Genomic DNA, 25967 nt, shown 5'->3' on the forward strand with positions numbered 1-25967 from the left:
ACCTCCATTCTGGGCTCTGCCCCTTTGTCCCTGTCTCTAAGCCTGTCTTGGCCTCCAGCCCTGTTCCGGTCCCTTTCTCGGCCCCTGAGAGGTTAGAGCTGGGCAGGCACCGAGATAAGCGCCGCGGTTGGGTAAGGAGGCCGGACCTTTTGAAGGCCGGCGCTTGCACAAGGAGCGGTGGGGGGCCCGGGGAGGGAACCGGCCGGCGGGGCGGGGCCCGGCCCGTCGGGGGAGGGCTGAGGGGAGGCGGGGCCGGCGCGGCGCGGCCGGAGACTCGGACGGCGCAACAGGCACTGCGAGCAGACGGCGGCCGCGTAGTGAGGTGAGGACCCCCGCGTCCACGGGCCCCTGCTTCCCAGACTCCTCCCCGTCCCCTCCTCGAGGGCTCCCTCCGCGCCGGCGGCCCTCCCCTGCCCCCTCCCCGCCACGACCCGCCCCTCCCTCCGGTGGCCCGGCCTCTGCCCCCTCCCTCTTTGCCCCCTCCCCTGTCTCAATCCGCACAGCCCCGCGCTGCCCGGCCCGCCCCCGCCACTGCTGCCCCGGGGCACCTCTCGGTTCCCGGTCCCGTGCCCTCGGATGGGTCTGAGTCACTGGGAAACTGGGCTCTGAGTCAGGCCCTAACAAGCTTGGGGATGGGGCCCGACCGCGGAGAGGCAGAGAGGCCAGAACTGATGCTGGGGGCGACAGGCCGTCCTAGTCAGGACCCCACAGAGAGCAACAGGGAGGGAGCCTAACAGGCAAGAGGCGGAGAGACAGAAGCCTGGATTCACGTACATCTAAAGGTCTAGTTACAATTGGAGACTGAGGCAAGGAGAGGCTTAATGATACAGAGCAAAAGAAGGAGAGGAACGAAGATGGATTTAGGTAGAGGTGGGGACAGATGTAGTGCTGTAGAGACAGGGACAGGCAGAGAGAACACTCCAGGGAGACAGAATTTGAGTCGAGTCCAGAGAATAGACCAGGGGCAGGGGCAGTTTGGCAGAATGGGACAGAGCCTCAGAGACCTGAGCTCAAGGGCAGGTGCAGGGAACGGGAAGGTTCTGGAGAGGAAGACTTGGAGAAAGCAGAGGCAGAAGGATGTCATTTCGCACTTTTGAGTCCCTACAGAAGGGTGCTCACATGTGCATACACATGTGTGAACGTGCTGCAGGTTGGTGGAGAGGGAAGACTCTGGAGGACCCCTGGCTTCCTGTCTGCCTCTCTCTGACCCCATTCCCCACCCTAGCTTCACTCCAAGTGGTCTCTGCCTCGGGCCAGGACCCTACTTGCTGGGGGACTTAGGGCTCTCTGGGCAGCCTGACCAAGGCAGACAGGATGTGGGGGCGGCCAGGGCCAGAGGGACAGGAAGGAAGTCTGAGCAGAGACAATAGGTGGAAGGGGAGGAGGAACTGGGAATGACCAGGTTTAGGATGGCCGAGAGCCTGGACCTCGGTTCTGGAAACCAGGGGGAGTGGGAGCTGCACCTCCTCCCTCCTTCCTTCTGCCATGCTACAGCTGCCCCTGTCCCCACTTATACCACATCATGGGGCCCCTCCTCCCCACCGTCCCACTTCATTTTGCCCCTGCAGTCTTCTCTCCTCTTGCCCTGTGCTTATGTGGTTGAGTGTGCAGGCAAGCGGAGGCAGACCTACGATGGGCAGGAGCTTGGGGGTCAACACTTCCACCAGCTCCTTGTGAGCCTGGTGCAAGCCTCTTCCCTTCTCTGGGCCTCAGTGTCCTCACCTGCAAACGAAGGACTTCTCCTGTAATAAGAAAGCCCCTTCTGATGTTCTGGGATGGCTCTTCCTCCAGATTGCCGGCCACTGGTTATTTTTCTTTGGAGGAAGACTGAAGTCTGGTACCCACCCCGTCCAGACCTCAGACTTTGGGACAGGGAGGGGGAATCTCAGCCTGAGCCCTCCCTTCACCCTGCCGCTCCCCCCAGCAATGGCCTGAGCCCCCATGGCTGCCCCTCAGGACCTGGACATCGCTGTGTGGCTGGCCACGGTGCACCTGGAGCAGTATGCAGACACGTTCCGGCGGCATGGCCTGGCCACAGCGGCTGCAGCCCGGGGCCTGGGCCACGACGAGCTGAGGCAGTTGGGCATCAGCGCCACAGGGCACCGGAAACGCATTCTGCGCCTGCTGCAGGCAGGTGCTGCAGAGGGCTCCCTGGGTCCCCAGTCGGACAGTGCCATGGAGCCATCCCCTAGCCTAGCGCCCCAAGCCCAGCCCCCCAAGCCTGTGCCCAAGCCCAGGACGGTATTTGGTGGGCTTAGTGGCCCTACTGCCACCCAAAGGCCTGGAGTGAGCCCAGCCCTCTGGAGACCTGAAGTGTCCAGGAGCCCAGAGTCCAGCCCCAAGTCCCCGCTTCTCCCCACCTCCTCCTCCGAGCAAATTTCAGCCTTGAATACTATGGAGATGATGCCCAACGCCATCTACTTTGGCCTGGACTTAAGAGGCGGGGCCCAGACAGCTCAGGACATGTGAGTGGGGTTGGCTCCCTTGGGAGTGGGTGCTGGGTGGGGGCCGGAGGAGCAGGACATGAGGGCTAGTCCTGTCTCCTCTCTCCCTTAATGATCACTAGACCTCTTCCCTCAGGGCCCCAGATAGCTCCCAGGCAGCTGCCCCCACCCCTGCCCTCAGGCCCACAGCAGGCACAGGTAGGTGGGTTAGCATGGATTTGGGGGAGAGGAACAAGGCCCTTCAGGACTGCAGACACTCCCATCTGACCTCTTCCCTGTCTCCCCCATTCCTCTCCCTGCCAGTACACATCATGGACCCTGGCTGCCTGTACTATGGTGTCCAGCCTGTGGGCGCCCCAGGGCCCGTGGACAGGAGAGAAGGCAGAGGTGTCTGTCAGGACAGGGCTGAACAAAGGTGAGTGGTCAGTAGGGTGGTGACGGCAGGAAGAGGGACGCTTGAGGAGCAGTTGGCGGTGCTGTGTACCCATTATTCATTAAGTGTGTGTTGTGTGTCCACTGTGTGTCAGCCGGGTACTCTAGATACAGCAGGATTAGGAAAGACCCAGTCTCCTCCTCAGGCAGCTTATGATTCAGTGGGCCAGACAGGAAAGGAAGCAAGCAGACAAACAAATGGATATATGATTTAAAATAGGGAGAAGTGGTTTTCATGCTTTTGTTGTTATACTTTTGTTTTTGTTTTTTAAGATTTTATGTATTTATTTGATGGAAAGACAGCGAGAGAGGGAACACAGTAGGAAGTGGTGAGAGAGGGAGAAGTAGGCCTCCCATAGAGCAGGGAGCCTGATGCCGCTCAATCCCAGGACCCCAGGATCATGACCTGTGCCAAAGGCAGATGCTCAATGACTGAGCCAACCAGGTACCCCTTCATGCTTTTACTTAAGACATCTTTACTGAGCACATACTGCATGCCAGATATTGTAGATACTTGGGATAGATCAGAAATCCCAGCCCCTGTGGGCAGATAGTCAAATAACAATAGATACAATAAGTAAGTCATTTCATATGTTAAAAGATGGTGAATGCGATGGAAAAAAATAGAGCTGGGTAAGAAGGCCAGGATGGACTGAGGGGGATACACCCTGCAGTTTTTCATTAAGAATTGCCAGAGTATGGGCGCCTGGGTAGCTCAGTGGGTTAAGTCTCTGCCTTAGGTCAGGTCATGATCTCAGTGTTCTGGGATCAAGCCCCTGGGATCAGGCTGTCTGCTCAGAACCTGCTTCCCCCTCTCTCTCTGTCTGCCTCTCTGCCTATTTGTGATCTCTCTCTCTCTGTCAAATAAATAAATAAAAATCTTAAAAAAAAAAAAAGAAAAAAAGAATTGCCAGATTGTTATTTGAGCAAAATGAAGAGGGTGAAAGAGTTAGTTGTGATAGTATCTGGGAGAAGAGTGTCCCAAGGCAGGGGGCAGTGGCCAGAATAGAGAATTTCAGGGGACTCAAGAGTGGTGACAAAGCCAGCAGGGCTGGGGCAGAGTGGCCAGAGCAGGAAGACTGGGAGAAGATGACGACACAGAGTTCAAAGGGGCCAAAGGTAGGACCTTGTAAGAACTTTCGCTTTGACTCAAAGTGAAAGGGAACCCTTTGAGAGGGTTTTGCCTTACATTTTAAGAACCCCTCTGGTCGCTGTGTTGGGAATGGTCTGTAGGGGGCAAAAGCAGAAGCAGAGAGACCAAGTGAGGAGGTGGCTCCCGTAATCTAGGTGAGACACTGCCAGCGAGTGTCACAGTAGTGAAGATGGTGAGAAGTGGCTAGATTTGGGTTATATTTTGAAGGCAAACTGTCCCAAGAAGTTGGGGTGTGAGGAAAAAGAGCAGTCAAGAATTACTTCAGAGGTTTCAGACTGAGCCTACCCTGTCCAGCGTGGTAGCCACTAACCACATGTGATTACTGAATACATGAAATGTGGCTAGTCTGGAGTAAGATGCATTGGAACTCTACAACTACCAAATTTCAGAGACTTAGTATGAACAAAGTAATACTGGGTGTGTGTAACAGAAGTAGACATAAATTATCTTACTTTTTATACAGATGATATAATAAAATGTTAATATTTTGGGTATGTTAAATAAAATATATTATTACAATTATTTTCACATGTTTCTTTTTATTTTTTAATGTGGCTGCTAGAAAATCGAAAATCACAAGTGTGGTTCTCACATTGAGTTCTGTTGGATAGTGCCATTTGAGCAACTGAAAGTTCCTGGAATTGCTCTACTCTGAAATGGGGAAGACGGTGTACGAAGCCAGGGGTTGGGGGAAGATCAGGAGTTCCATTTTGGGCGTGCTGAATTTGAGGTATATGTTACAAGCCTGAGAAGAGATAACAAATAGGCCATTGGATATCCAAGTCTGGAGTTCAGGGGAGAGGTCTGAACTGGAGATCTAGATTTGTGGGTTGTCTGCCTCTAGGTCAGTGTATGTAGCTGTGAGTGCGTGTCACTAGAGCAGAGGGCCAAGATCAGAGTCCTGGCACACTCCAGTATCAAGAGGTTTGGAAGAAGAGGAAGAACCAGCAAAACAGACTGAAAAGGAATGGCTGGTGAAGGAAAAGGAAGACTGGGAGAATGTGGCATCCTAGGAGCTAAGGGAAGAAAGGATGAGGGGGAGGTCGGTGGTATCCAATGCTGCTGAGATCAAGGAAGATGAGGACTGAGAATTGGCCTCTGGCATTGACAACATGGAGGTCACTGAGGACCTTGATAAGGGGTAGAGGTGAAAGCTGCCTCAGAATGGTCTCAGGAGGTAACAGAAGAAGTTGGAATGTATAAACAACATTTTTGAGGAGTTTTTCTGCAGAGAAGGGCAGAGAGTTGAGTGGTTGTCGATAGTGGAAATGGAGCCAGGAAATGATTTTTGTAGGATGGACTGTTATATATGTTTATAGGTGGACTGGGAGAGAGGGATCTGGGAGGGAGGGAAAATTAGCTGCTGTAGGGGAGAGAAAGGGGAGAAAGTCTGGAGCAATGTCCTTGTGTAGGTGAGAGGACAGTGCTCAGAGGAGGGACTGACTTCAGACAGGGATGTTTATGATGGTGGCAGAAGGAATGCAAAGTATGTGTGAGACACTGGGAATCTGTGGGGTTCTTGTCTGATTGCTTCAATTTCTCAGTGAAGTAGAAAACAAAGAGGGGAGAGAGGTGGTTCTCAACCTTAGCTGTGCTATAGCTGGGGGAACTTTCAGAGCTAGAGATGCCTGGGCCCCACTCCCAGAAGATCAAACTCAAGGGTCTAGTTGGGGGCCCACATACCCGTATTTTAAGGTTTTGCAAGTGATTTTGTGCTACTGAGGTAAGGACTACTGGAAAGTGACAGAATAATAGAGGACTTTCTGGGAAGATGGTGTAAGCAAAGACCTAAAAGATGGGGAAAAGCAGACTGGGGAAGCATGTTCTAGCAGAGGCAGCCACATGTGCAAAGATTCTGAAAGAGAAGAGAATGTGGCTGAACGGTAGAAAGCAAAGGCGAGGGTGATGCAAGAAGAGGGCAGGGGATTGGCCGAGGGTCTCATGGTACAAGATCTTGCAGCCTGTGGTGAGGAATTTGGATTTATCCTAATTGCAAATGGGAAGTTATTGCAGGATTTCATGCAGGAGGGAGTGAAATGATCTCACTTGCATTTTTGAAAGAGCATTCTGGGGCTGGTAGAAAAACGGGTGTTGGAGGGAGGCCCTGAGGGGAAGCGAGTGACAGTCAGGTAGTTCACAGCACCCTACTGAGAATCGGCCAGAACTTGGTCCAGGGAGGGAAGGTCAATCCCTTTTTGGAGAAAGGACTGAGAAGACTTCCTGATCAGATACCAGCATCTGTGACAGAGTGAGATACGCAGCCCTTCCCCACGTTTTCTACCAAGTAACACTAATGGCAGAGGAGAGGGACTGAAATTGCTCTAACCAAAAATCTAAGTGTGCTCAGGGAAGAAACTCTAGGCTAATCTTTTCCCAAACTCCCTATTTCCAGGACCTGCCAGGCATCTTACGAAGCACCGCAGGTGAGAATGGCCGGGGAACTGGGTCTAACGTGTGTTTCTGTCTTGCCCCATATTAAGGCTCAGCCGGCACGATCTGGAGGCACGGGAGGATGCGGGCTATGCCAGTCTTGAGCTGCCTGGGGATTCCAACCTCTCACTGCCCACCCTGGACGTGGAAACCAACGATGACCTCATTTCACCCTATGCCAGCTTCTCCTCCACAGCAGACCGCCCCTCACCCCTTCTCAGTGGCTGGCTAGACAAGCTCTCCCCTCAGGGGTGGGCTGCTAGGGAGGGAAAGGGAGGGAGGGGAGGGAGGAGAGGGAAGGGTGAGGCTGGGGTGGGGTAGGGGTCAGGTCTCCAGTGCTCCCAGACCCTAGGAGCCCCCCAGGATACAGCCTCCACCGCTCACTCATCTTGGCCCCTCCTGTCCCCAGAAACTACGTTTTCCAGAGGCGCTTTGTGCAGTTCAACGGAAGGAGTCTCATGTACTTTGGCAGTGACAAGGTCGGGGTCTGGCGAGAGGCTGGGTCGGGGCTAGGGAAAGGGTGGGGGCTGAGGACAGGAGGATGGGAAGCCCGTGATGCGCGGGTACAATATGACTGATGTCAGCATCTAAAGTAGCTAACCTAGCGGCCGTACCCCACTGCCTGTGACATGAGTGCTGACCTCATTAAAAAAGTGGGTGCTGGCTCCCAGGTCAGCACACATGGCTAAGTTTCTGTCCCTCTGTGCCCCTGGACTGTCTCTGTAGGATCCCTTCCCCAAGGGGGTGATCCCTCTCACTGCCATTGAGATGACCCGCAGCAGCAAGGACAACAAGTTCCAGGTCATCACTGGCCAGAGGGTATTTGTGTTTCGCACAGAGAGCGAGGGTGAGAATCAGGGCCTGCTGTGTGCCCCCCGGTTTGGGGCAAGAAGGCCGTGTGAGGACACGGCCTGCTGGCTCACCGGCCTCTCTGTCCCCCACCAGCCCAGCGGGACACATGGTGTTCCACTCTGCAATCCTGCTTGAGGGAGCAGCGCCTCCTGGGCAACCCCCGGCCCCCTCAGCCACCCCGACCCCTCCGCACAGGCATGCTGGAGCTTCGAGGACACAAGGCAAAGGTTTTTGCTGCTTTGAGCCCTGGAGAGCTGGCGCTGTACAAGAGTGAGCAGGTCAGAAGGGCCGGGCCGGGGCCAAGGAGCCTGGCCTAATGCTTTCTGGCACCTCACTGTCCCTGCTCCAATGCTGCACCTTCCCCCCCATCCTCACCAGGCCTTTTCTTTGGGCATCGGGATCTGCTTCATTGAACTGCAAGGCTGCAGCGTCCGGGAGACCAAGAGCCGCAGCTTTGATTTGCTCACCCCCCATCGCTGCTTCAGGTGGGGCCCAGACTGGCAGGAGGCAGGGCTGGGGGAGAGACTTGGGCAGGCGGCACAGGGCCGGCAGAGGACTGAGGCCTCTTCAGTAGGATGTCAGTGGGTGTGCTCTCATAGGAGTCCAGTGAACAGGGTCAAGGTCTCAGGAGGGTCTAGACTGGCCCAGCTGTGGCCAGTGGTGGCTCCTGCAGGAACGGCCAGTGGGATGGGACAGGTTGGAGGGGGTCTCCATGCCCACAGACTGGCTGTCCACCCCTCAGCTTCACAGCCGAGTCTGGGGGGGCTCGGCAGAGCTGGGCGGCCGCTCTGCAGGAAGCAGTAACCGAGACCCTGTCTGACTACGAGGTGGCTGAGAAAATCTGGTCCAATCGGGCAAACCGGCACTGTGCGGACTGTGGGGCCTCCCGCCCAGACTGGGCTGCTGTCAACCTGGGGGTGGTCATCTGCAAGCAGTGCGCAGGTGAGGGCTGGGGCCTTTGGCTGAAACAGTGGGGGGGGGTGGCTAGGTCGGGGGCTCTGAGCATCCATGCCACATACCCTCCATATCCTAACAGGTCAGCACCGGGCCCTGGGTTCTGGGATCTCCAAGGTACAGAGCCTGAAGCTGGACACAAGTGTTTGGAGTAATGAAATAGTGCAGGTGAGGAGTCTGAAGAGGGAGAAAGTGGGGATGAGGGAAGAAGAGCATCCCAAAACGGCCTTGGGCCCAGCTTGGGGGCAGAAATGTCTGAGACCCTTGAGTTCCTCTTACTTGCATCTGCCCCTTGTCATCCTGCAGTTGTTCATTGTCCTGGGAAATGATCGTGCCAACCGCTTCTGGGCAGGGGCACTACCCCTAGGCGAGGGGCTGCATCCAGACACAAGCCCAGGCCCCCGGGGAGAGTTCATCTCTCGGAAGTACCGCCTAGGTCTCTACCGGAAGCCCCACCCTCAGTATCCAGATCATAGTCAGCTTCTCCAGGTAGGAGCTGATGGGGAGGAGGGTGGTCTCTAAGTTAAAATGCCTAGACTTGGGGTGGTAGGGGCTGTTTTTGATGACTGGATGACTGTCCCCGTGCTCTCAGGTTGGATCTTGGCACTGACAGAGGCCCTTCCCCCCTGCAGGCACTGTGTGCCGCTGTGGCAGGACCCAACCTGCTGAAGAACATGACCCAGCTCCTCTGTGTTGAGGCCTCTGAGGGCGAGGAGCCCTGGTCCCCGGCAGCCCTCGATGGCAGCTTCCCCAGTCTCCAGCTCCCAGGTAATTCCCACAAGGGTCCCCTTTCTCACCCTCCAAGAATTCTCAGCCCTGACCTGTGCCTTGATTGTTCCAGGAAGCCCCAAATATCCTCTTCCTCAGGCCATCACAATAGCCCAGTCTGGGCAGTTTCCCAAACTTCTAGATCCCCTAGGGTCTATTTCCTGATGTCATGCAATGCCCAATGGTGGCCACTGCCTGGGGTGGATTTGGACATTTGAGGTGTTAGTGCTGGTCTACCCCTGACAAGGTGAATCCATAAGTGAGGTCTCATCTCCCTGGGAGAAGTCTGATGATAGAAGTGGTCATCTAAAGAGGCTTTGCTCCAGTGGTTAGGGCAGAGGGGCTGAGACACTTACAAGATGGTCCACGCTCAGAGGCCCCCACCCCTGGGCTGACTGGCTGGTGGGCTCACTGGTGGGGACAAGAATGGGCAAGGGCTGGAGTCTCACTTCCTGTCACCCTCTTTTCTAATGTGGGAGGTGAGGAGTCTGGCTCCACTGGGCTTGACTTGGCCATGCTGCCAGTGGAATCAGGTCCCACTGTCTTCCTCAATCTGATCCTTTTCCCCAGGGGGCTCAGGCCATCACCCAAACTGACAACTTCTTCCCCTTGCAGACCCTTCCCCTGGTGTATACAATGAGGTGGTGGTGCCCGCCACTTACAGCAGCTTCCTGTACTGTGGTCCCATCAGCAACAAAGCTGGACCACCACCTCCTCGCAGGGGCCGGGATGGTGAGAGGGGAGCCGAGGGTGGGAGGAGATGGGGCAGAAACTGGGATGAGCAAGAGTGTACCACAGAAGGCTGGGAAGGGCAAGCAGGGCCACGTCCTGGCATGGGCTGGGTGCTGGGAATAACAGGGGGACCATACTCAGTGGCAGCATTGGGTGAGAGCTGAGAGCCCGTGCTGTGAAGTCAGACTGCCTGGGCCAAATCATAGTTCTGCTACCTCCTATTTGTGTGCTTTGGGCAAGCTACTCAAACTCTGGGCCTCAGTTTCCCCATGGGCAAAAGAGAATTGAAAGTGATGCCTACCTCATAGAATTGTGAAGATCACATGAGAGCATACATAGGCAGAGGGTATGGCATGATTGTCTGGCAAAAGGGAATTATCATAGTAGGGACAGAGGTGCTTTGCCTGTTGACCATCAGCCTCCTCCTTAGCTCCCCCCAGACTATGGTGTGTGCTGAGAGCGGCTCTGGAAATGTTTGCGTCGGAAAGCAGCCCTGAACCCCTCAGCCTCATCCAGCCCCAGGATGTTGTATGTTTGGGTGTGAGTCCTCCACCCACAGACCCAGGTGACCTCGACAGGTAACTGCACCCGGCGCTCCCTGCACCCCCACTTTGGCCTTCCTGATCCTGAGCCTGCCAGCCCCGTATTGGTCCCCTTTCTCCTCCTTGACCTCACTTTCTCTCTAGATTCCCCTTTTCCTTTGAGCTCATCCTAACCGGGGGAAGGATCCAGCATTTTGGCACAGATGGAGCTGACAGTCTGGAGGCCTGGACCAGTGCTGTGGGCAAGGTGAGCCAGCCAAGAACCCTCCCCGACAGTTCGTGGTTTTCCTGTCCCCCAGAATGGCTACCCCATTCTGCCCTCTCTTGTTCCTATAACCACTCCCACCACTGTCCATTGACAACTAAGATTAACTGCTGTGCTATGACCAGTGTGAGGTTCTACCCACTCAATATCTCAATTAACTCTCACAGCAACCCTCAGATGAAAGGATTATCAATATTTGACGTATAGGGAAACAGAGTCACTGAGGTTATGAAGTCACTTGGTCAAGGTCACAGAGCTAGGAGACAGCAGCCAAGATCGAAAACAGACTTCTGTCTCCAAAGGTCATGGCCCAAACCTGACTGTGCAGGGCCTCTGCCCCAGGAAAGGCTGCCTCTAACTCCTTCTTCCCCCTCCCTCAAGATCTCCCAGTCCAGAGGGAAGGCTGCATTTACATGCCCAGCATCTCCATTCCCAGGCAAGCCAGTCTCTCTGTCCTGCACCCTCTCGCTGGAATTAAACATTCACACCCTAGAATTAGACATGCTGGGATCTGAGTCCTTCAACTTTCAGCCTCATGAGCTTTTCCCCAGGGATAGAGTGGGTATACAAGACATGCCCCTCGGGGTCGAGGATTAAGTAACATGTGAGGCCCTTGCTGCCTGGCGCACACAGGCCCTCCATCTGTGGGTGATGAGGATGCCAGTCGCTCCCATCCCTACCCAGTTTCTCTCTCAGCCCTGCTCTACCGTCAGCTCATCACACTGCCTCCCGACAGCCTGGCAGAAGGCTGTGCGCCCTGGCAGGATTGCACTTCCTCCTTAGCCCCTTGTGGCTGCCGCTGCACCACCTCTGCCAGACTTCTGAGCGGCCACGCTGTGGGGTGCCTAGTGACTTCCCATTACCAAAGCCCAAGGGTCTCCTCCTGGCCTTACCTGGTTGGCTCTGCAGCCCGTGACACTCCTCTGTGGGAAATGCTCACCTGCTCTCTGGCCTCTGACCCCACTGTCCCCCACTCTGCTTAGAGGAGTAGAACTCCTGCCAGCCAAGAAGTGGTCTGTGTGTCCTTTCAGGGCTGTGTCATGGGCCTTGTGGCCTCCAGGCTACCTCCTCTGATTGTCACCTGCACTTTCCAAAAATGTAGCTCATCCTTAAAGGCCGTGCTACCCAAAGCGCAGTCTGCAGCCTGGGACTCCACACTGGCTCATTCTTTGTCATGGACTCTGGCAGAATAAGAACAGAACTTGAGAGGGAGCATTCCGAATCTTTCTTAGCAGTGAAACAAAGTGATTTTAGGTGTAGAATCTAATTTCTTAAAGTGGGGGCTTATATTTTACATTTCCTTTTTCATTTCACTTTGCTAGTAGTTCTTCCTTTCTTCTTCTTTTTTTTTTCTTTTTTAAATGAAAGTTCTGGGGGTGCCTGGGTGGCTCAGTGGGGTTAAACCCTCTGCCTTCGGCTCAGGTCATGATCCCAGGGTCCTGGGATCGAGCCCCGCATCGGGCTCTCTGCTTAGCAGGGAGCCTGCTTCCTCCTCTCTCTCTGCCTGTCTCTCTGCCTCCTTGTGATCTCTGTCTGTCAAATAAATAAATAAAATCTTTTAAAAAAATAAATGAAAGTTCTGGTTAGTAACAGATTGCAATTTTGAACAATAACAACAAAAAGAAGAACCCCGTGTTCCTTCCCCACAGGTGGTTGGGAAAGCACTCCTTTGGGACCACCTCAAACCCTTGTTTCTCTATGAAGCCTCTCTGGCCCCTTAGGATGCTGGGATTTCCCAGGGCATTGTGACTCTTCAGTTATAGCATTTTGGCTCCCTATTCCTTCTGGCCTCGATACCCTGCAAAGGACAGGAGGCTGCCCTGTGTTCGCTAGAGCAAATTAAATTGAACTGAATTTCTTTCCTTTCTCCATCCATCTCCTGTCTCCTCGGGTCTTTCTTCTGCTCTCTCTAATCCCTTTTCATTCCTCTCTTTCTTTTGCTTTCTCTTCATATCATTCCCTATCCTTCTCACTCTTATTTCTCTCCCCTACGTCTTGTCTCTTTCCTCACCCTCTTTGTTCCCCATGTCCTCCTCTTGCCTCACAGTGGTTCTCCCCGCTGAGCTGCCACCAGCTGTTGGGCCCCGGGCTGCTGAGGCTGGGCCGCCTGTGGCTGCGCTCTCCCACCCATTCAGCCTTGGCCCCTGGCCTCTGGCTGTCAGGGTTCGGACTTCTTCGTGGTGATCTCCTCTTCCTGTGTCCAGCATCGGGCCCTGGCCCTCCAGCCCCTGAGGACATGGTGCATCTGCGGCGGCTACAGGAAATCAGTGAGCAGGGGTGGGGACGGGGATGAAAGGTGGCCATTAAGTAGCGGGCAGTGAACATTCATCTGTTTGGGGTCACTATGGGAAAGAGAAGAACATGGTAGATTCAGGCACAAGCTCTGGAGTCAGACTGCCCAGATACAGAACCCCATCTCCATCACTTCCTAGCTATGTGACCTTGGACAAGTTACTTAACCTTTCTGTGCCTTAGTCTCTGCATCTTTACAATGGGCATGATACAAGAGTTGTTAAGTTTCAAATAAAGCAATGCATTTAAAACACTTACCAAAGAGCCTGGCAGAAGGCATCTTATTAGTGTTTAATAAGTGTTATATGTTATTAATGTTACAGTTAGTATTACTTGGAGTTGCTTGCTGGTTGGGGAGTAGGAGAGGGGACTGGATACTTTCACTTCTTCCTCAAAGAGGAACAGTGTGGGATATCGGAGGGCTTTAGAGACAAGAGACCTGAGTTTAAGCCTAGATTTGCCATTTTATAACAAGTAAAGAGACAAGAAACTTTTTTTTTTTTTAAGATTATTTATTTATTTATTTGACAGAGAGAGATCACAAGTAGGCAGAGAGGCAGGCAGAGAGAGAGAGGAGGAAGCAGGCTCCCTGCCGAGCAGAGTGCCCGATGCGGGACTCGATCCCAGGACCCTGAGATCATGACCTGAGCCGAAGGCAGCGGCTTAACCCACTGAGCCACCCAGGCGCCCAAGAGACAAGAAACTTAATGTCTCTGAGCTTTAATGTGTCACCTGTAAAATGGGGATAATAGTATGTAACTTACAGGATTTAATGCAACATTCTTTGAAGACTGCTAGTCTGGCATCAAGATACCTTGAATACTTAGTGACTTATTGGTCAATAAGATGAAGAAATTTTGATAATAATGTCTGATGATTCTTCTCCAGGTGTGGTTTCAGCAGCTGACACCCCAGACAAGAAGGAGCATTTGGTCCTGGTGGAGACAGGAAGGTAAGTGTTACCCCTATCCTTGACCCCACATCCCTCTCTCAAGAGCCCAGCCCCAACCTTCTACCCTGGTCTGCTGGATCATGCCCACTTCCTCAAATTTGCCTGCCTACTGGGCACCTGGGTGGTTCAGTCGGTTGGGAGTCTGACTTGAGCTTGTGTCTTGGTCTTGGGGTCCTGGAATTGAGCCATGTGTGGGGTCTCTGTACTCTACAGGGGTCCACTTGTCCCTCTCCCTCTGCCCCCCCCGTCCCCCGCATGTGCATGCTCTCTTTCTCCCTCTCTCTCAAATAAATAGATTAAATCTTTTTTTTTTTTTTTTTTTTTAAAAAGGAAAACCTTAAAAAAAAAAAAAAAGAAAAATTCACCTTCAGGGACCCCATCTGGTTTGAATGTTGCTGCCCCCTGCTGGTGGCCCTGGGAGGTCTGGTCCTTGTGATCCCGGGCCTCTTAGTTTAAAGGACCCTCTGGGGCTGGCTCTGACTCAGGCATCTCGGGTCTCAGGACCCTGTATCTGCAGGGGGAGGGCCGGCTGGATTTCTCAGCATGGAACACAGCCATTGAGGGGGCGGCTGGTGGGGGCGGCACAGCGCTGCAGGAGCAGCAGATGAGCCGGGGTGACATCCCTATCATCGTGGATGCCTGCATCAGTTTTGTCACCCAACACGGTGAGTGGGTACTGGCCAATACTGAGCCAGCAGGGGATGGGGGACATGGGCACAGCCAGAGGGTGTGGTCTGCCTGTATGTAAGAGCTTTGTCTCCAGAGACTACAGCCTAACAGCAATCCACTGTATCTCTGTTGGGAAGCTGCTTTACCTGCCTGAGCCTCAGCTCCCCCATCTGTAGAATGGGGCTACTAACAGTCCTCATTTTCTAGTATAGTTGTGATAGCAAGATAACATATGGAAAGCTTTTAGTGCAGCTCCTGGCAGCTAGTCAGTGTTCAAGGTAGTTGTTGGTGGGGGCATGGGTGTGAAGGAAGAGGAGCACTGAAATAGGACTAGAGAGCCATATAACAAAGAGAGGGCAGATACAAGGCAAGAGCCAAGCTGTGCAGCAAAACACTTGAAGGTCTGAGCAGAATTTGTCCATGCAGGAGTTTTTCCAGGCACAAAGGATCAGCTCTGAAAGTGGTTCCCAGAATTCTTTGTGACTTTTTGACCTTTGCTTTTTTTCTCCTGCCCAAGGAAGGACTAAGTAGAATCTAGCTTCTTAGCAAACCTCCTTTTTAGAAGTCTGGACTCTTGAGAAGGAAAATTCATAGAAAACCAAGAAAGGCAGTAAAGGGCAAAAAAGGCACATCTATGAACTACAAATAGCATGGAGAGTGGAGAGTTGGTGGCTAGAGACATTCTCCATACCTTGGCAGTAGCCTCAGGCAGTGACTTCCCCACTCCCTAGATCCCATCGTCTCTCTGTCTCCCTCATGTTCAAAAGAAGAATATGGGTGTTCATACCCACACTGCAGTTCTTCATTCAGCAGATGCTTACTGAGCAGCTCCCGTGTGCCAGACACTGGAGATATAGCAGTGAAGAGGGAAGGTTCTGGAAGCTCAGGGACTAGTGCGAGAGATGGGTGATAAGTAAGAGAAATACAGTCAGTGCTCGTTATTCACGGTAGTTTTGTTCTACGAAGTTACTGCAAACACTGAATTAGTGAATCCTAAATCATTGCCCCAGTGGAAATACAGAGTCAGGTTCCTGGGAATCTCTGGTTACCTTTAATCAAATGATCAACACGTAAAACTCGTTTGAAGTGTGTTTCTGTTTAAAGACACTTTATTTAACATATACTTGTGTTCTGTTAACTTTGAACTCACAGCCAGCAGCAGTGTAACTCACACAGGGGCAAAGCTTATCTGATTCACATATTCTCTCCATAAGGCACACACAGCCTTCCTGCGCTTAGCAACACTACACAGCCCTTCAGCACTTCACTTGGGGGCCATTTTAAATAGTGAAACCAACCAAAAAAAGCAGAAGAATGCAAAAAATGTGATTCTATATATATACCTTGAAAACTACACTTGTTTACCATATGAGAGCTTAGCTGGGAATGTATCCAACAGGCAACTCAAATTCTTCTCCACTCGGTGCATGTTCACAAATGACTGGAAAAGTGCACCGAGTATTGATTTGGGGGTTACAATAAATTTTAGCAAATAGATGAATTCACAATGTGGAATTTGTGAATAGGGAGGATCAACTGTAATGTAATTTGGGAGTGCTATCTCAAAATCAAAACAGTGAGGAGACAGAGAGTGATGGAGGCTAGGTGGAAAGTCATGGTTAGGGAAGAACCTTCTGAGCAGGACTTAAGCAGGGTCTTGAGAATCAAGATCCTGGAGGCAGACTTCCTCCTCTCTGGGCCCCTTACCCCAATAACGATACAGCATGTCAGTGGCGGGTGGGAGGATCAGAGATACTGGATACTGGGTGGGTAGTTGGGTCTCTGGGCAGTGGTGAGCAGAGATGCTCAGTGGGTGAGTGGAGATGCTGGCTGTTCTCAGGGCTCCAGCTGGAGGGCATATACCGGAAAGGAGGTGCCCGTGCCCGTAGCCTTCGGCTCCTGGCTGAATTCCGGCGGGATGCCCGGTCAGTGAAGCTCCGGCCAGGAGAGCACTTTGTGGAAGATGTCACTGATACACTCAAACGCTTCTTTCGAGAGCTCGATGACCCTGTGACCTCTGCACGGCTGTTGCCTCGCTGGAGGGAGGCTGCCGGTACTCCCAAGATCCCTAAGAACTCCTCGCAGGCGACCAAGGGGTGACCTGGAACTCCACCGGCCCCCATCAAATCCCTGAGGCTCTTTTGTGGGATTTGGCAGCCTTCTTCCCCATTGCTCCCCTCCCTCATTCTCACTCCCCAGGATCACTCAGGGACACAGCTTAGGTCAAGGTGGGAAGGGGGCAGAGAGACATCTATTCTGGGGTTGTTTCTCTAAAATTCCCTCCTTGCTCCCTTCCCTGATCCTCTCCACCACCACCCCCAACTCCATCCCAGAGCTACCCCAGAAGAATCAACGCCTGGAGAAATACAAAGAAGTAATTGGCTGCTTGCCCCAGGTCAACCGCCGCACGCTTGCTACCCTCATCGGGCATCTCTATCGGTTAGTATGGCCAGACCCCCTGCAGGCTCCTCACTGACCCTTTATCACCGTTGTCCGACTCCTTCCACCACCCTACTCCCACTGCCTTACATTTATTCATTAAGTGAAATTGTCAGTTAAGTGAACTGCAAACAGTTAAGTGAAAGTGTCATAGCACAAAGGTTCTGAGTGTGGACTTTTTGGGGTCAAGCAGATCTAGGCTGTACTCTGGCTCCACCATTCTAGTGTGTGACTTTGGGTAAGTTATTTGCACTCTCTGAGCCTTAGTTTCCTCGTTTATAAAAGGAAGATGGCGTAATGAATAGTGTCCACCTCCTAGATGATGGGAGTTAATTGAGATAATCCTTATAAAAATCTTACTACATCTCCTGGCATGTAGGTAGTAAGTATTCAGAAATGGTGAGCAACCAATGTTATTTTGTTCTATTATTCATACCAGGCAAAGAGCTGGAGGTAGGAGACACAAAGAACAATAAGATGCAGATCTACCTTGATCAGCCTATTGGGGAGACAGGTTTTTAAGGGATTCCAAGGTGAACCCTGGCTGTGTTGTACGGATTACTCTCTATCACAGGGATGGGCCAACTATGGTGCATGCGCTATATCCATGCAACTGTCTGTTTTTCTAAGTAAAGTTTTATACAGTTAAGCACCTGACTCTCGATTTCAGCTCATGTCATGATATCAGGGACGTGAGATTGAGCCCTGCATCGGACTCCCTGCTCAAGGGGGCGTCTGCTTGAGATTCTCTCTCTCTTCATCTCCCTCTGCCCCTCCCCACTGTGCGCTTGCTCTCTCTCTCAAATAAGTAAACAAATCCTTAAAATAAATAAAGTCTTGTACACAAAGTGTGAAGGCACACCCATTCACTCATGCAGTGTCTGTAGCCTCTCATTCTACAACAGTGGAACTGACAAACTGGACCAAAGAATGTATGACCCACAAGCCTAAAATATTTACCATATGTCCCTTTCCAAAAAAAGTTTGTTGCCCCATACCAGAGTTATAATCACGCATTCCTCACTTGTCTCTGCCTTACACTGGGATCTCCTTGAGGCCAGTGTTGTGTCTTTCAACTGCATCCCAAGTGTTTAGCCCAGGACTTGGCATACTGACTCTAAGGATTTCCTGAATGAATGGATGCATGGGCAAACAGGTGAGCTCAAGCTGCATCCCTTATGACCTGTGTTGCACCACTCTGCAGGGTACAAAAGTGTGCCGCTCTAAACCAGATGTGCACGCGGAACCTGGCCCTGCTGTTCGCACCCAGTGTGTTCCAGACGGACGGGCGGGGGGAGCATGAGGTGCGGGTGCTGCAGGAACTCATCGATGGCTACGTCTCTGTCTTTGATGTAAGCTCTCCTTACCCCTGACTATAGTCCTTTTTCCTGGATTCTGGATCCTCGCCCCCCACAAAATCCCCAGCCCAGAGCTCTAAGGCCCTCTGCATCAAGAATCACCTCCCATTGGCCTGGACCCCTCTATCCCATAACCATACTCCAAGTGCCCTTGCCCCCTTGTTTTTTAGCTCTTCTTGCCTCTAATGCTCTCATACAGGTCTTCTGGTCTTACAAACTCTTCCTGTTTCCCTCTTTTCCTAGCACCCTGCCTCCTCACCCCTCAGTCCCCCACAACCCGGCCTCCTCCCTCCCGCCCCCACCTGTCCCACAATACACATGCTCCTTTTTGGCCCTTCCACAGATTGACTCTGACCAGGTAGCTCAGATTGACTTGGAGGTCAGTCTTATCACCACCTGGAAGGATGTACAGGTAACCTGTCCTGCCCTTAGACTCATGAGTGGGACGGAAGGGGCTTTCAAGATAGGAAGGTGCCCTTCTGCTGCTGGACATTGGCCCTCAGCTTTCTGAGACACAGGAGAAACCCAAGAAAGGGAGTGCTTTGGGGAGAGGGGTTTGGTTTAGGATTGGCTCTATTTATTCCACCATGAGGATCCTTCATTGCAAAATGATGACAGCACACTTGGGTTCCGCCTGTAAGAGATCCAAGGAAGAGTTAGCTGAGGTAGACAAAGTGGTGAGCATAACAGCAGTAAATATGATAGCAAACAGCTAAGCACTTATCTTCCAAGCACCTGTGATCTTGCTGTAGTATCACACAACTCCATGAGGCAGACAATACCATTTTTTTCAAATAAAGAAACAGAGGCCTTAAGGGTCCCTTATTCAAAGTCCTACTATATCGAGTGTCAGAGTTGGAACCCAGAGAGTCTGACCTTAGACCTGTCCTTCCAAGCATATGCTGCACTGCCTTGAGAAGTACCCACACAGCCTGAAGATGCTGTTCTACCTCTCCTTGGGTTCTCCCTTTTAAGGGCCTGAGCCACACTGGGGATGAGGGGTAGGAGGAGACTTTTGTGCCCAGGGCGGCAAGGGTGGGTAGGTGGAGATAAGAGCTTAGGAGGCAACAGAGGGAGTCCTCTGATCTTGATTTTTTGCATCCTCTTCTGTCCTCCTGACTTCATTATGCCTTCCCCTCAGCTGTCCCAGGCTGGAGACCTCATCATGGAGGTTTATATAGAACAGCAGCTCCCAGACAACTGTGTCACCCTAAAGGTCAGTCCTGAGGGGACAGGAGGGGAGATGAGAGGATTGGGGGGACTGGGTCAGTGGACTGACCGGCATGGGTCCTCTGCTCTTGCTCTGACCCCAGGTGTCTCCAACACTGACTGCCGAGGAGCTAACCAATCAGGTATTGGAGATGCGGGGGACAGAGGCTGGGATGGACTTGTGGATGACATTTGAGATCCGTGAGCATGGGGAACTCGGTGAGCCTGCCATGCGTGTGTGCTTGCATGTGTGATGGGGGGGTCAAAGTTACCAATGCTTTCTGGGTTACCAAATACAGTGACACTGTCCTTGTGCACATGCAGGGACATTCCCCACTGTTGACCACTCCCTCTTTCTCAGTACTCTCTTTTTTCTTGACTTGTGTGGACCCCACAAGTCCTTGTTTTCCCTTTCTCCCCAAAGAAGGCTTTTCTTCCTCCTTTGCCTACATTCCGAATATTGGAAGGACCCAGAATTCAACCCCAGACCTTTTCCTTTCCCTATCTTCATTTCTCCTTGGATGACTCATCCATTCTAGTGGCTTTAAATGCTGTTAATAAGCTGGATTCTCTGTATCATGATCGGAGCTGAAATCAAGACTTGGATGCCTAACCGACTGAGCCACACAGGCACCCCAAGCATCTCTAACTTTTTTTAAATATTTTATTTATTTATTTGACAGAGAGATCACAAGTAGGCAGAGAGGCAGGCAGAGAGAGAGAGGGGGAAGCAGGCTCCCCCAAGCAGAGAGGCCGTTGCGGGGCTCGATCCCAGGACCCTGAGATCATGACCTGAGCTGAAGGCAGAGGCTTAACCCACTAAGCCATCCAGGCGCCCCCCAAGCATCTCTAATTTTAAACATGCAAGACTGAACTCAATTCCCAGACCTTTCACCTAACAAAAAGCCTAGGCCATTTCCTAGTTTTCCCTAACTCAGTCAGTGGCCCCTCCATTCACCCAGTTATCAAGACCAGAAACCTGATTGTCCTCCCTTTCCTTCAACTTCCCACCTAATCCAACTAAGGAGTCCTGCTGATTCTATTAGAATCTGTTGCTTCTACCCATTTCCGCCATTACCACCAGCCAGGGTGAAGTCACCACTAGCCTTCTGCACCCAACATTAACCACTAACCCCAGAAAAGGAATAGCTGGCCTGCATTTCTGTCTTGCCTCCCGACATTCCATTTTCCACATAGCGGTCAACATGCATTTCAAACATAAATCAGATCATACCATTACCTTCAATGGCTTCCCACTGAACTTCAAATAGAATTCAAGGTCCTTATTATGGTCCACAGACCCTGACTGTCTGGCCCTTGCCTATTTCTCGGACCTCATCTCACATAACTCATTCTTGGTGCTTGAGCCATGCCAGCTGTTTTTCAAACACATCTTTCTTGACAAAGAGCCTTTATTCTGGAGCTGTGTCCTGCCTGAAATCTTCTTCCCCTGATTTTAGCATGGTTTGTTCTTCCTCCTCCTCTAAGCCCCAATCTCAGCTTCAAATGCCCCCTTCTCCAAGACCTTGCCCGGTCATCACTCTGTCCCAGTAGCTGTCCTCCTCCTTTCTCTCAGCTTCTTATTGTTTCTTTCAAAGCATTTAATTATTTGCAATTTTTTGGTCTACTTACCTGTATACTGTCTTCTCACTCACTTTGCTGTGGGTTCTGTGCTAACCATTATATCCCTAGGGCCAGCAATGCCTGGCAGAGAGCTGGCTCTTAAATAAATACCTGTGGCTGGGCTGTGGAATGGACACACTAAAGTGACTGGTGGAAAGGAGCTGGAGGTCCAGGGCATGGATGGATATTCTGGTTGATACCTGCTCCTACTTTACTCCTCAGAGCGGCCACTTCACCCCAAGGAGAGGGTCCTAGAGCAGGCCCTTCAATGGTGCCAGCTGCCAGAGCCCTGCTCGGCCTCCTTGCTCTTGAGAAAAGTCTCCTTGGCCCAGGCTGGCTGCCTCTTCACAGGTGAACCTCCTCCTTCAGCCCAGCATCCCCACATCCACGCCTCTCCCCCAGGACCCTCCTATGAGTATCATCTGTTCGTGCCCAGGTATCCGGCGCGAGAGCCCGAGGGTGGGTCTGTTGCGGTGTCGGGAGGAGCCACCCCGCTTACTGGGCAACCGCTTCCAGGAGAGGTTCTTTCTGCTGCGGGGCCGCTGCTTGCTGCTGCTCAAGGAAAAGAAGGTGAGGTGCTGGGGGGAGCGGGGATGGATGCTGGAAGCCCCTGAGGAGCAGCTATGCCTGCATCAACCTTCTCGCTCCATTTCCTGTGTGCTTATCCATCTCAGTGCTGCCCTGGTTCTTTGAGCTCTGTGATCCTGTGAGCACATAACCCCAGTGCTTCCATGACTTCTTGACCTGACTGTAATCCTTCTCTCACCTCTTGACCTCACTGACTGCCTTCTTGTTCTCAGAGCTCTAAACCAGAACGAGAGTGGCCCTTGGAAGGTTCCAAAGTCTACCTGGGAATCCGAAAGAAGTTTAAGCCTCCAACACCGTGAGTTTTCTTCCCCAGCCCACTTTTCTAGGACCTTCCTGCCATCACTCTTCCGGCATTTCTTTTTCTTTCTTTCTTTCTTTCTTTTTTTTTTTTTTTTTAAGATTTTATTTATTTGACAGAAATCACAAGTAGGCAGAGAGGCAAAGGGGGAGGCAGGCTCCCCGCCAAACAGAGAGCCCGATGCAGGGCTCGATCCCAGGACCCTGGGATGATGACCTGAGCTGAAGACAGAGGCTTTAGCCCACTGAGCCCCCCTCTTCTGGCCTTTCTAATCGCCCATCTCTTTTGTCCTTTGCTCCTAGGTGGGGCTTCACGCTGATATTGGAGAAGATGCAGCTGTGAGTACCTCTCGGCCTGGCTTCTACCCTGGCCCAGCCCTGCACCCTGTCCTCTTCCTCTCTACTTTTTCTATTCTCCATTGCTATAGCTACAACCCCTCCTCTCCAGCTAATTCCCTTCTGACCATCCCCAGATACCTGTCCTGCACTAATGAGGATGAGATGTGGGACTGGACCACCAGCATCCTCAAAGCCCAGGTGAGGGGATGAAAAAAGCTGAGGGTGAGGTCCGAGGTCCTAGCTGTAGTCCCACACCCACTGTGCCAACTCCTTACTTTCCCTGCAGCACGATGACCAGCAGCCAGTGGTCTTACGACGCCATTCCTCCTCTGACCTTGCCCGTCAGAAGTTTGGCACCATGCCTTTGCTGCCCATCAGAGGAGATGACAGTGGGGCCACCCTCCTCTCTGCCAACCAGACTCTGGTGAGGTCCCCCTGGCCTGCTTCTGTGCCCTCCTGAATCCTGCCTGTGTCCTTGCTGCCCTGCAGGTGGGAGTGGTGTGCCTGCCTGTCTGGTGCCCACCTCTGCCTTCTCTTGTCCCCATACCCCACCCTTGCCTTCTGTTGCCAGACCTCACTGTGTCTCTGTGTCTCTCCTTCCCCTCATCCCCATCCCACCTGTGCCCAGAGGCGACTTCACAACCGGAGGACCCTGTCCATGTTCTTTGTGAGTACTGTACCTGTCTCAGCTTTGTGCTCCTCGGCCCCGTGTTCCTCTGCTGCCTGAATCCATGTGCCCTCTGTATTTGTTTGATGCAGGGCCATCTGTGTGTGTTTTTGCGTGTGTGTGTGTGTGTGTGTGTGCATGAGACAGAGAGAGAGTATTGTGAGGGGCCAGAAGGAATGAGGAAAATGAGGCATGGGAGGATATGATAAGGAAAAGGGAAAGTGGTCACAGGCTCTGAGAAACAGAAGGAAAGTGGTTAAGTGAACACATCTTGGAGTCAGATAGACCTGGGCTGAAGCCTCAGTTCTTCCATTTACTCACTGTGTGATCTTGGGCAACTTACTTCACCCCTCTGTACCTCGCTTCACTCACCAGCAGTGTAATCCGTTGTACAGAGTTGGTTTGATAGCACACATGAAAAGTATTTTACTGCATCTGGCCCAGAGGAAGGGCTCAATAAATGTTAACAATTACTAACCAGGAACTCTAACTCTGTGCCTGCATCATGCTGCCCCATTCACATCCAGCCGATGAAGTCATCCCAGGGATCTGTGGAGGAGCAGGAGGAACTGGAGGAGCCTGTCTATGAGGAGCCGGTGTATGAAGAAGTGGGGGCCTTTCCTGAGCTGACCAAGGACACCTCTACCTCCTTCTCCACGATGAGAGAAAAGACAGCCAACCCAGAGACCCCTCTCATCAGCCAGAGGTCCTTTGACAAACCCCCTTTCCCCAAGGCAGGTGGCCTGGGCCCAGAGCAGAGGCCACCTGAGCCCCCTCCTGGCCCCCCTTCAAAGAGCAGCCCCCAGGCACATGGGTCCCTAGAGGAGCAGCTGCTCCAGGAGCTTAGCAGCCTCATCCTGAGGAAAGGAGAGACTGCCATAGGCCTGGGCAGCCCCCCGCAGCCCTCCAGCCCCCAGTCCCCAAACTCCAATGGCCTTCTGACACAAACACCTGACTTTCCCACCCAACCTTCCAGTTCACCCTCCAGCCAGCCCCTCACATGACCCTCAGACAAGTAGTCTGAAGGGTAGGGTAGCCAGAAGACCCAAGTTCTCACATGGCAGACACTGCCGGGAGCCTCCTCTGCTCTGGCTGGAAAGGCTCCAGAAGCCAGTGTGGTGCTATGGAACGAGCACAGGATTGAGGGCTCTGGACTCTCCTGCCTAGAGAGGGTCAGACTATGGCCCCTCACTGAACCTCCATTCACTTATATGTACCATGAAGTCACTGAAATAAGGAGCCAGGGAACATCTAACTGTTTCTTAGAGCTGTAAGCCCCACATAACTTCCCTCAACAAGTTGAGGGAACTCCTGCTTTATATATATGATATGCAGGAGTTCTGTAAGAGGTTTGGGGTTTGAAAGGAATAGTTTTTACTGCACTAAAGAAAAAAAAAAAGATTTGGAAGCCAGAAAGCTGAATGATCTCCAAGTCTATCTAACCCCAATTCCTACATTTGGGTACTATGCTGAAGACCTAGAGGGTAGAGGTTGATTGGGGTTGGGAGCTGGGGTGAAGAGGAGCCAAAAAGAACGTGTCACTGTTAATAAATCTTGGAACCAGAAGGCTATTATTGTTTATTTCATTCATTCATTCATTCATTCAACAAATATGTAGTGAGCACCTAAGTAGGTGTCAGGTCTTCAGGGTAAAGTTTGTCTGGGTGGCTCAGTTGGTTAAGCGTTTGGCTCAGGTCATAATCCCAGGGTCCTGGGTTTGAGCCCTGCAGCCCCGAATTGGGCTCCCTGTGGAGCCTTTTTCTCCCTCTCTCTCTGCTGTTCCCCCTGCTCGTGCACTCGCACGCGCACTCTCTCTCTCCGTGTCAAATAAAAAACCTTTTTTAAAAAGATTTTATTTATTTATTTGAGACAGAGAACAAGCTGAGGGAAAAGTCAGAGGGAGAGGGAGAAGCAGCCTTCCCGCTGAGTAGCGAGCCTGATGTGGGGTTCGATCCCAGGACCCTGGGAGCATGCCCTGAACTGAAGGCAGATCTTATCTGACTGAACCACCCAGGCTCCCCAAGCAAATAAAATGTTAAAAAAAAAAAAGATGGGTCTTGCTTTTATGGAGCTCCCACTCTAGCGGGGGAACAGAAAATACACAAATGAATGCAGTGTTGTGAAGAAATCAAACCAAAGCGATGTGCCTGTGGTGATGGCCTTTAGGCTGGGAAGATGGGGAAGGCTGCTGTGAAGAGTTAAAGAAGCCAGACATGTGAAGTACTGAGAGAAGGAGCACTCCAGAAGAAGAGGGAAAGTGTCAGGCATGAAGGCTCTGCAGTGGGAAGAGGCTTGGCCTGTTGGGGAAACAGAAAGGAGGCTGGAGTGGCTGAAGCACAGTGAGTGGGGAGACAGAGAAGAGTATGGGCTAAAGGGGGAAAGACCGGCAGGGGCCCAATAATGCATAGCCTTATAGGCCATGCTAGGGTGTTTGGATTTTATTCTGAAGCAATTGAGTAGTTTGAAGGGAGAGAATGATGAGATCTTATTTCCTTTTTTTAAAAAAAAATCCATCACTCTGGCTGTTTTGTGAGCAGTGGATTATTGAGGTGGTGGTGGTGGGGAATGAGAGACCAGATATTAGACAGGCGACTGATACTGGGGCTTGGACTAGGTTGGTGGTTTTGGAAATTGAAGAAAGGTGATTAATAAGAGATCTTTCAGAAATAGAACCTAGGGGGACACCTGGGTGGCGCAGTTGGTTGAACGACTGCCTCCGGCTCAGGGCGTGATCCTGGAGTCCCGGGATCGAGTCCCACATCAGGCTCCCAGCTCCATGGGGAGTCTGCTTCGCTCTCTGACCTTCTCCTCGCTCATTCTCTCTCTCACTGTCTCTCTCTCTCAAATAAATAAAATAAAATCTTTAAAAAAAAAAAAAGAAATAGAACCTAGGGTGCCTGGGTGGCTCAGTGGTTTAAGCTGCTGCCTTTGGCTCAGGTCATGATCTCGGGGTCCTGACCTG

General features: G+C 52.0%; 1 protein-coding gene across 2 annotated transcripts; it reads left to right on the forward strand.

Moving 5' to 3' along the window:
- The first annotated feature begins 280 nt into the window (after positions 1-280).
- Positions 281-24571, forward strand: ARAP3 (ArfGAP with RhoGAP domain, ankyrin repeat and PH domain 3). Of its 2 annotated transcripts, none has more exons than XM_044225688.1 (33): positions 281-322; positions 1925-2465; positions 2581-2642; positions 2748-2859; positions 6510-6710; positions 6869-6938; positions 7186-7306; positions 7405-7589; positions 7690-7796; positions 8054-8253; positions 8348-8433; positions 8572-8754; positions 8898-9033; positions 9649-9765; positions 10196-10343; positions 10452-10554; positions 12620-12839; positions 13753-13816; positions 14318-14481; positions 16326-16538; positions 16819-16924; positions 18129-18276; positions 18626-18694; positions 19424-19498; positions 19596-19710; positions 21337-21465; positions 21551-21684; positions 21915-21997; positions 22303-22338; positions 22473-22536; positions 22625-22762; positions 22967-23005; positions 23533-24571. In XM_044225688.1, the coding sequence occupies exons 2-33, from the start codon at positions 1942-1944 to the stop codon at positions 24007-24009; spliced, it is 4629 nt and encodes a 1542-aa protein (XP_044081623.1). In that variant the 5' UTR covers positions 281-322; positions 1925-1941; the 3' UTR covers positions 24010-24571. The 2 variants fall into 2 exon arrangements, with proteins under 2 accessions (XP_044081623.1, XP_044081632.1); XM_044225697.1 differs by having other exon boundaries at positions 286-322; positions 1957-2465.
- Positions 24572-25967: the final 1396 nt, after the last annotated feature.

The sequence above is a fragment of the Neovison vison genome, chromosome 1 (genome assembly GCF_020171115.1).
Source record: "Neovison vison isolate M4711 chromosome 1, ASM_NN_V1, whole genome shotgun sequence".
Lineage (NCBI taxonomy): Eukaryota > Metazoa > Chordata > Mammalia > Carnivora > Mustelidae > Neogale > Neogale vison.

Coding starts and splice junctions, on each gene's coding strand:
- ARAP3 (XM_044225688.1), top strand. CDS start 1,942: ATGGCTGCCCCTCAGGACCTGGACATCGCTGTGTGGCTGGCCACGGTG. Junction 10,555..12,619: donor GGACCAGTGCTGTGGGCAAG/GTGAGCCAGCCA, acceptor CTTGCCTCACAG/TGGTTCTCCCCGCTGAGCTG. Junction 19,711..21,336: donor CCGTGAGCATGGGGAACTCG/GTGAGCCTGCCA, acceptor TTTACTCCTCAG/AGCGGCCACTTCACCCCAAG.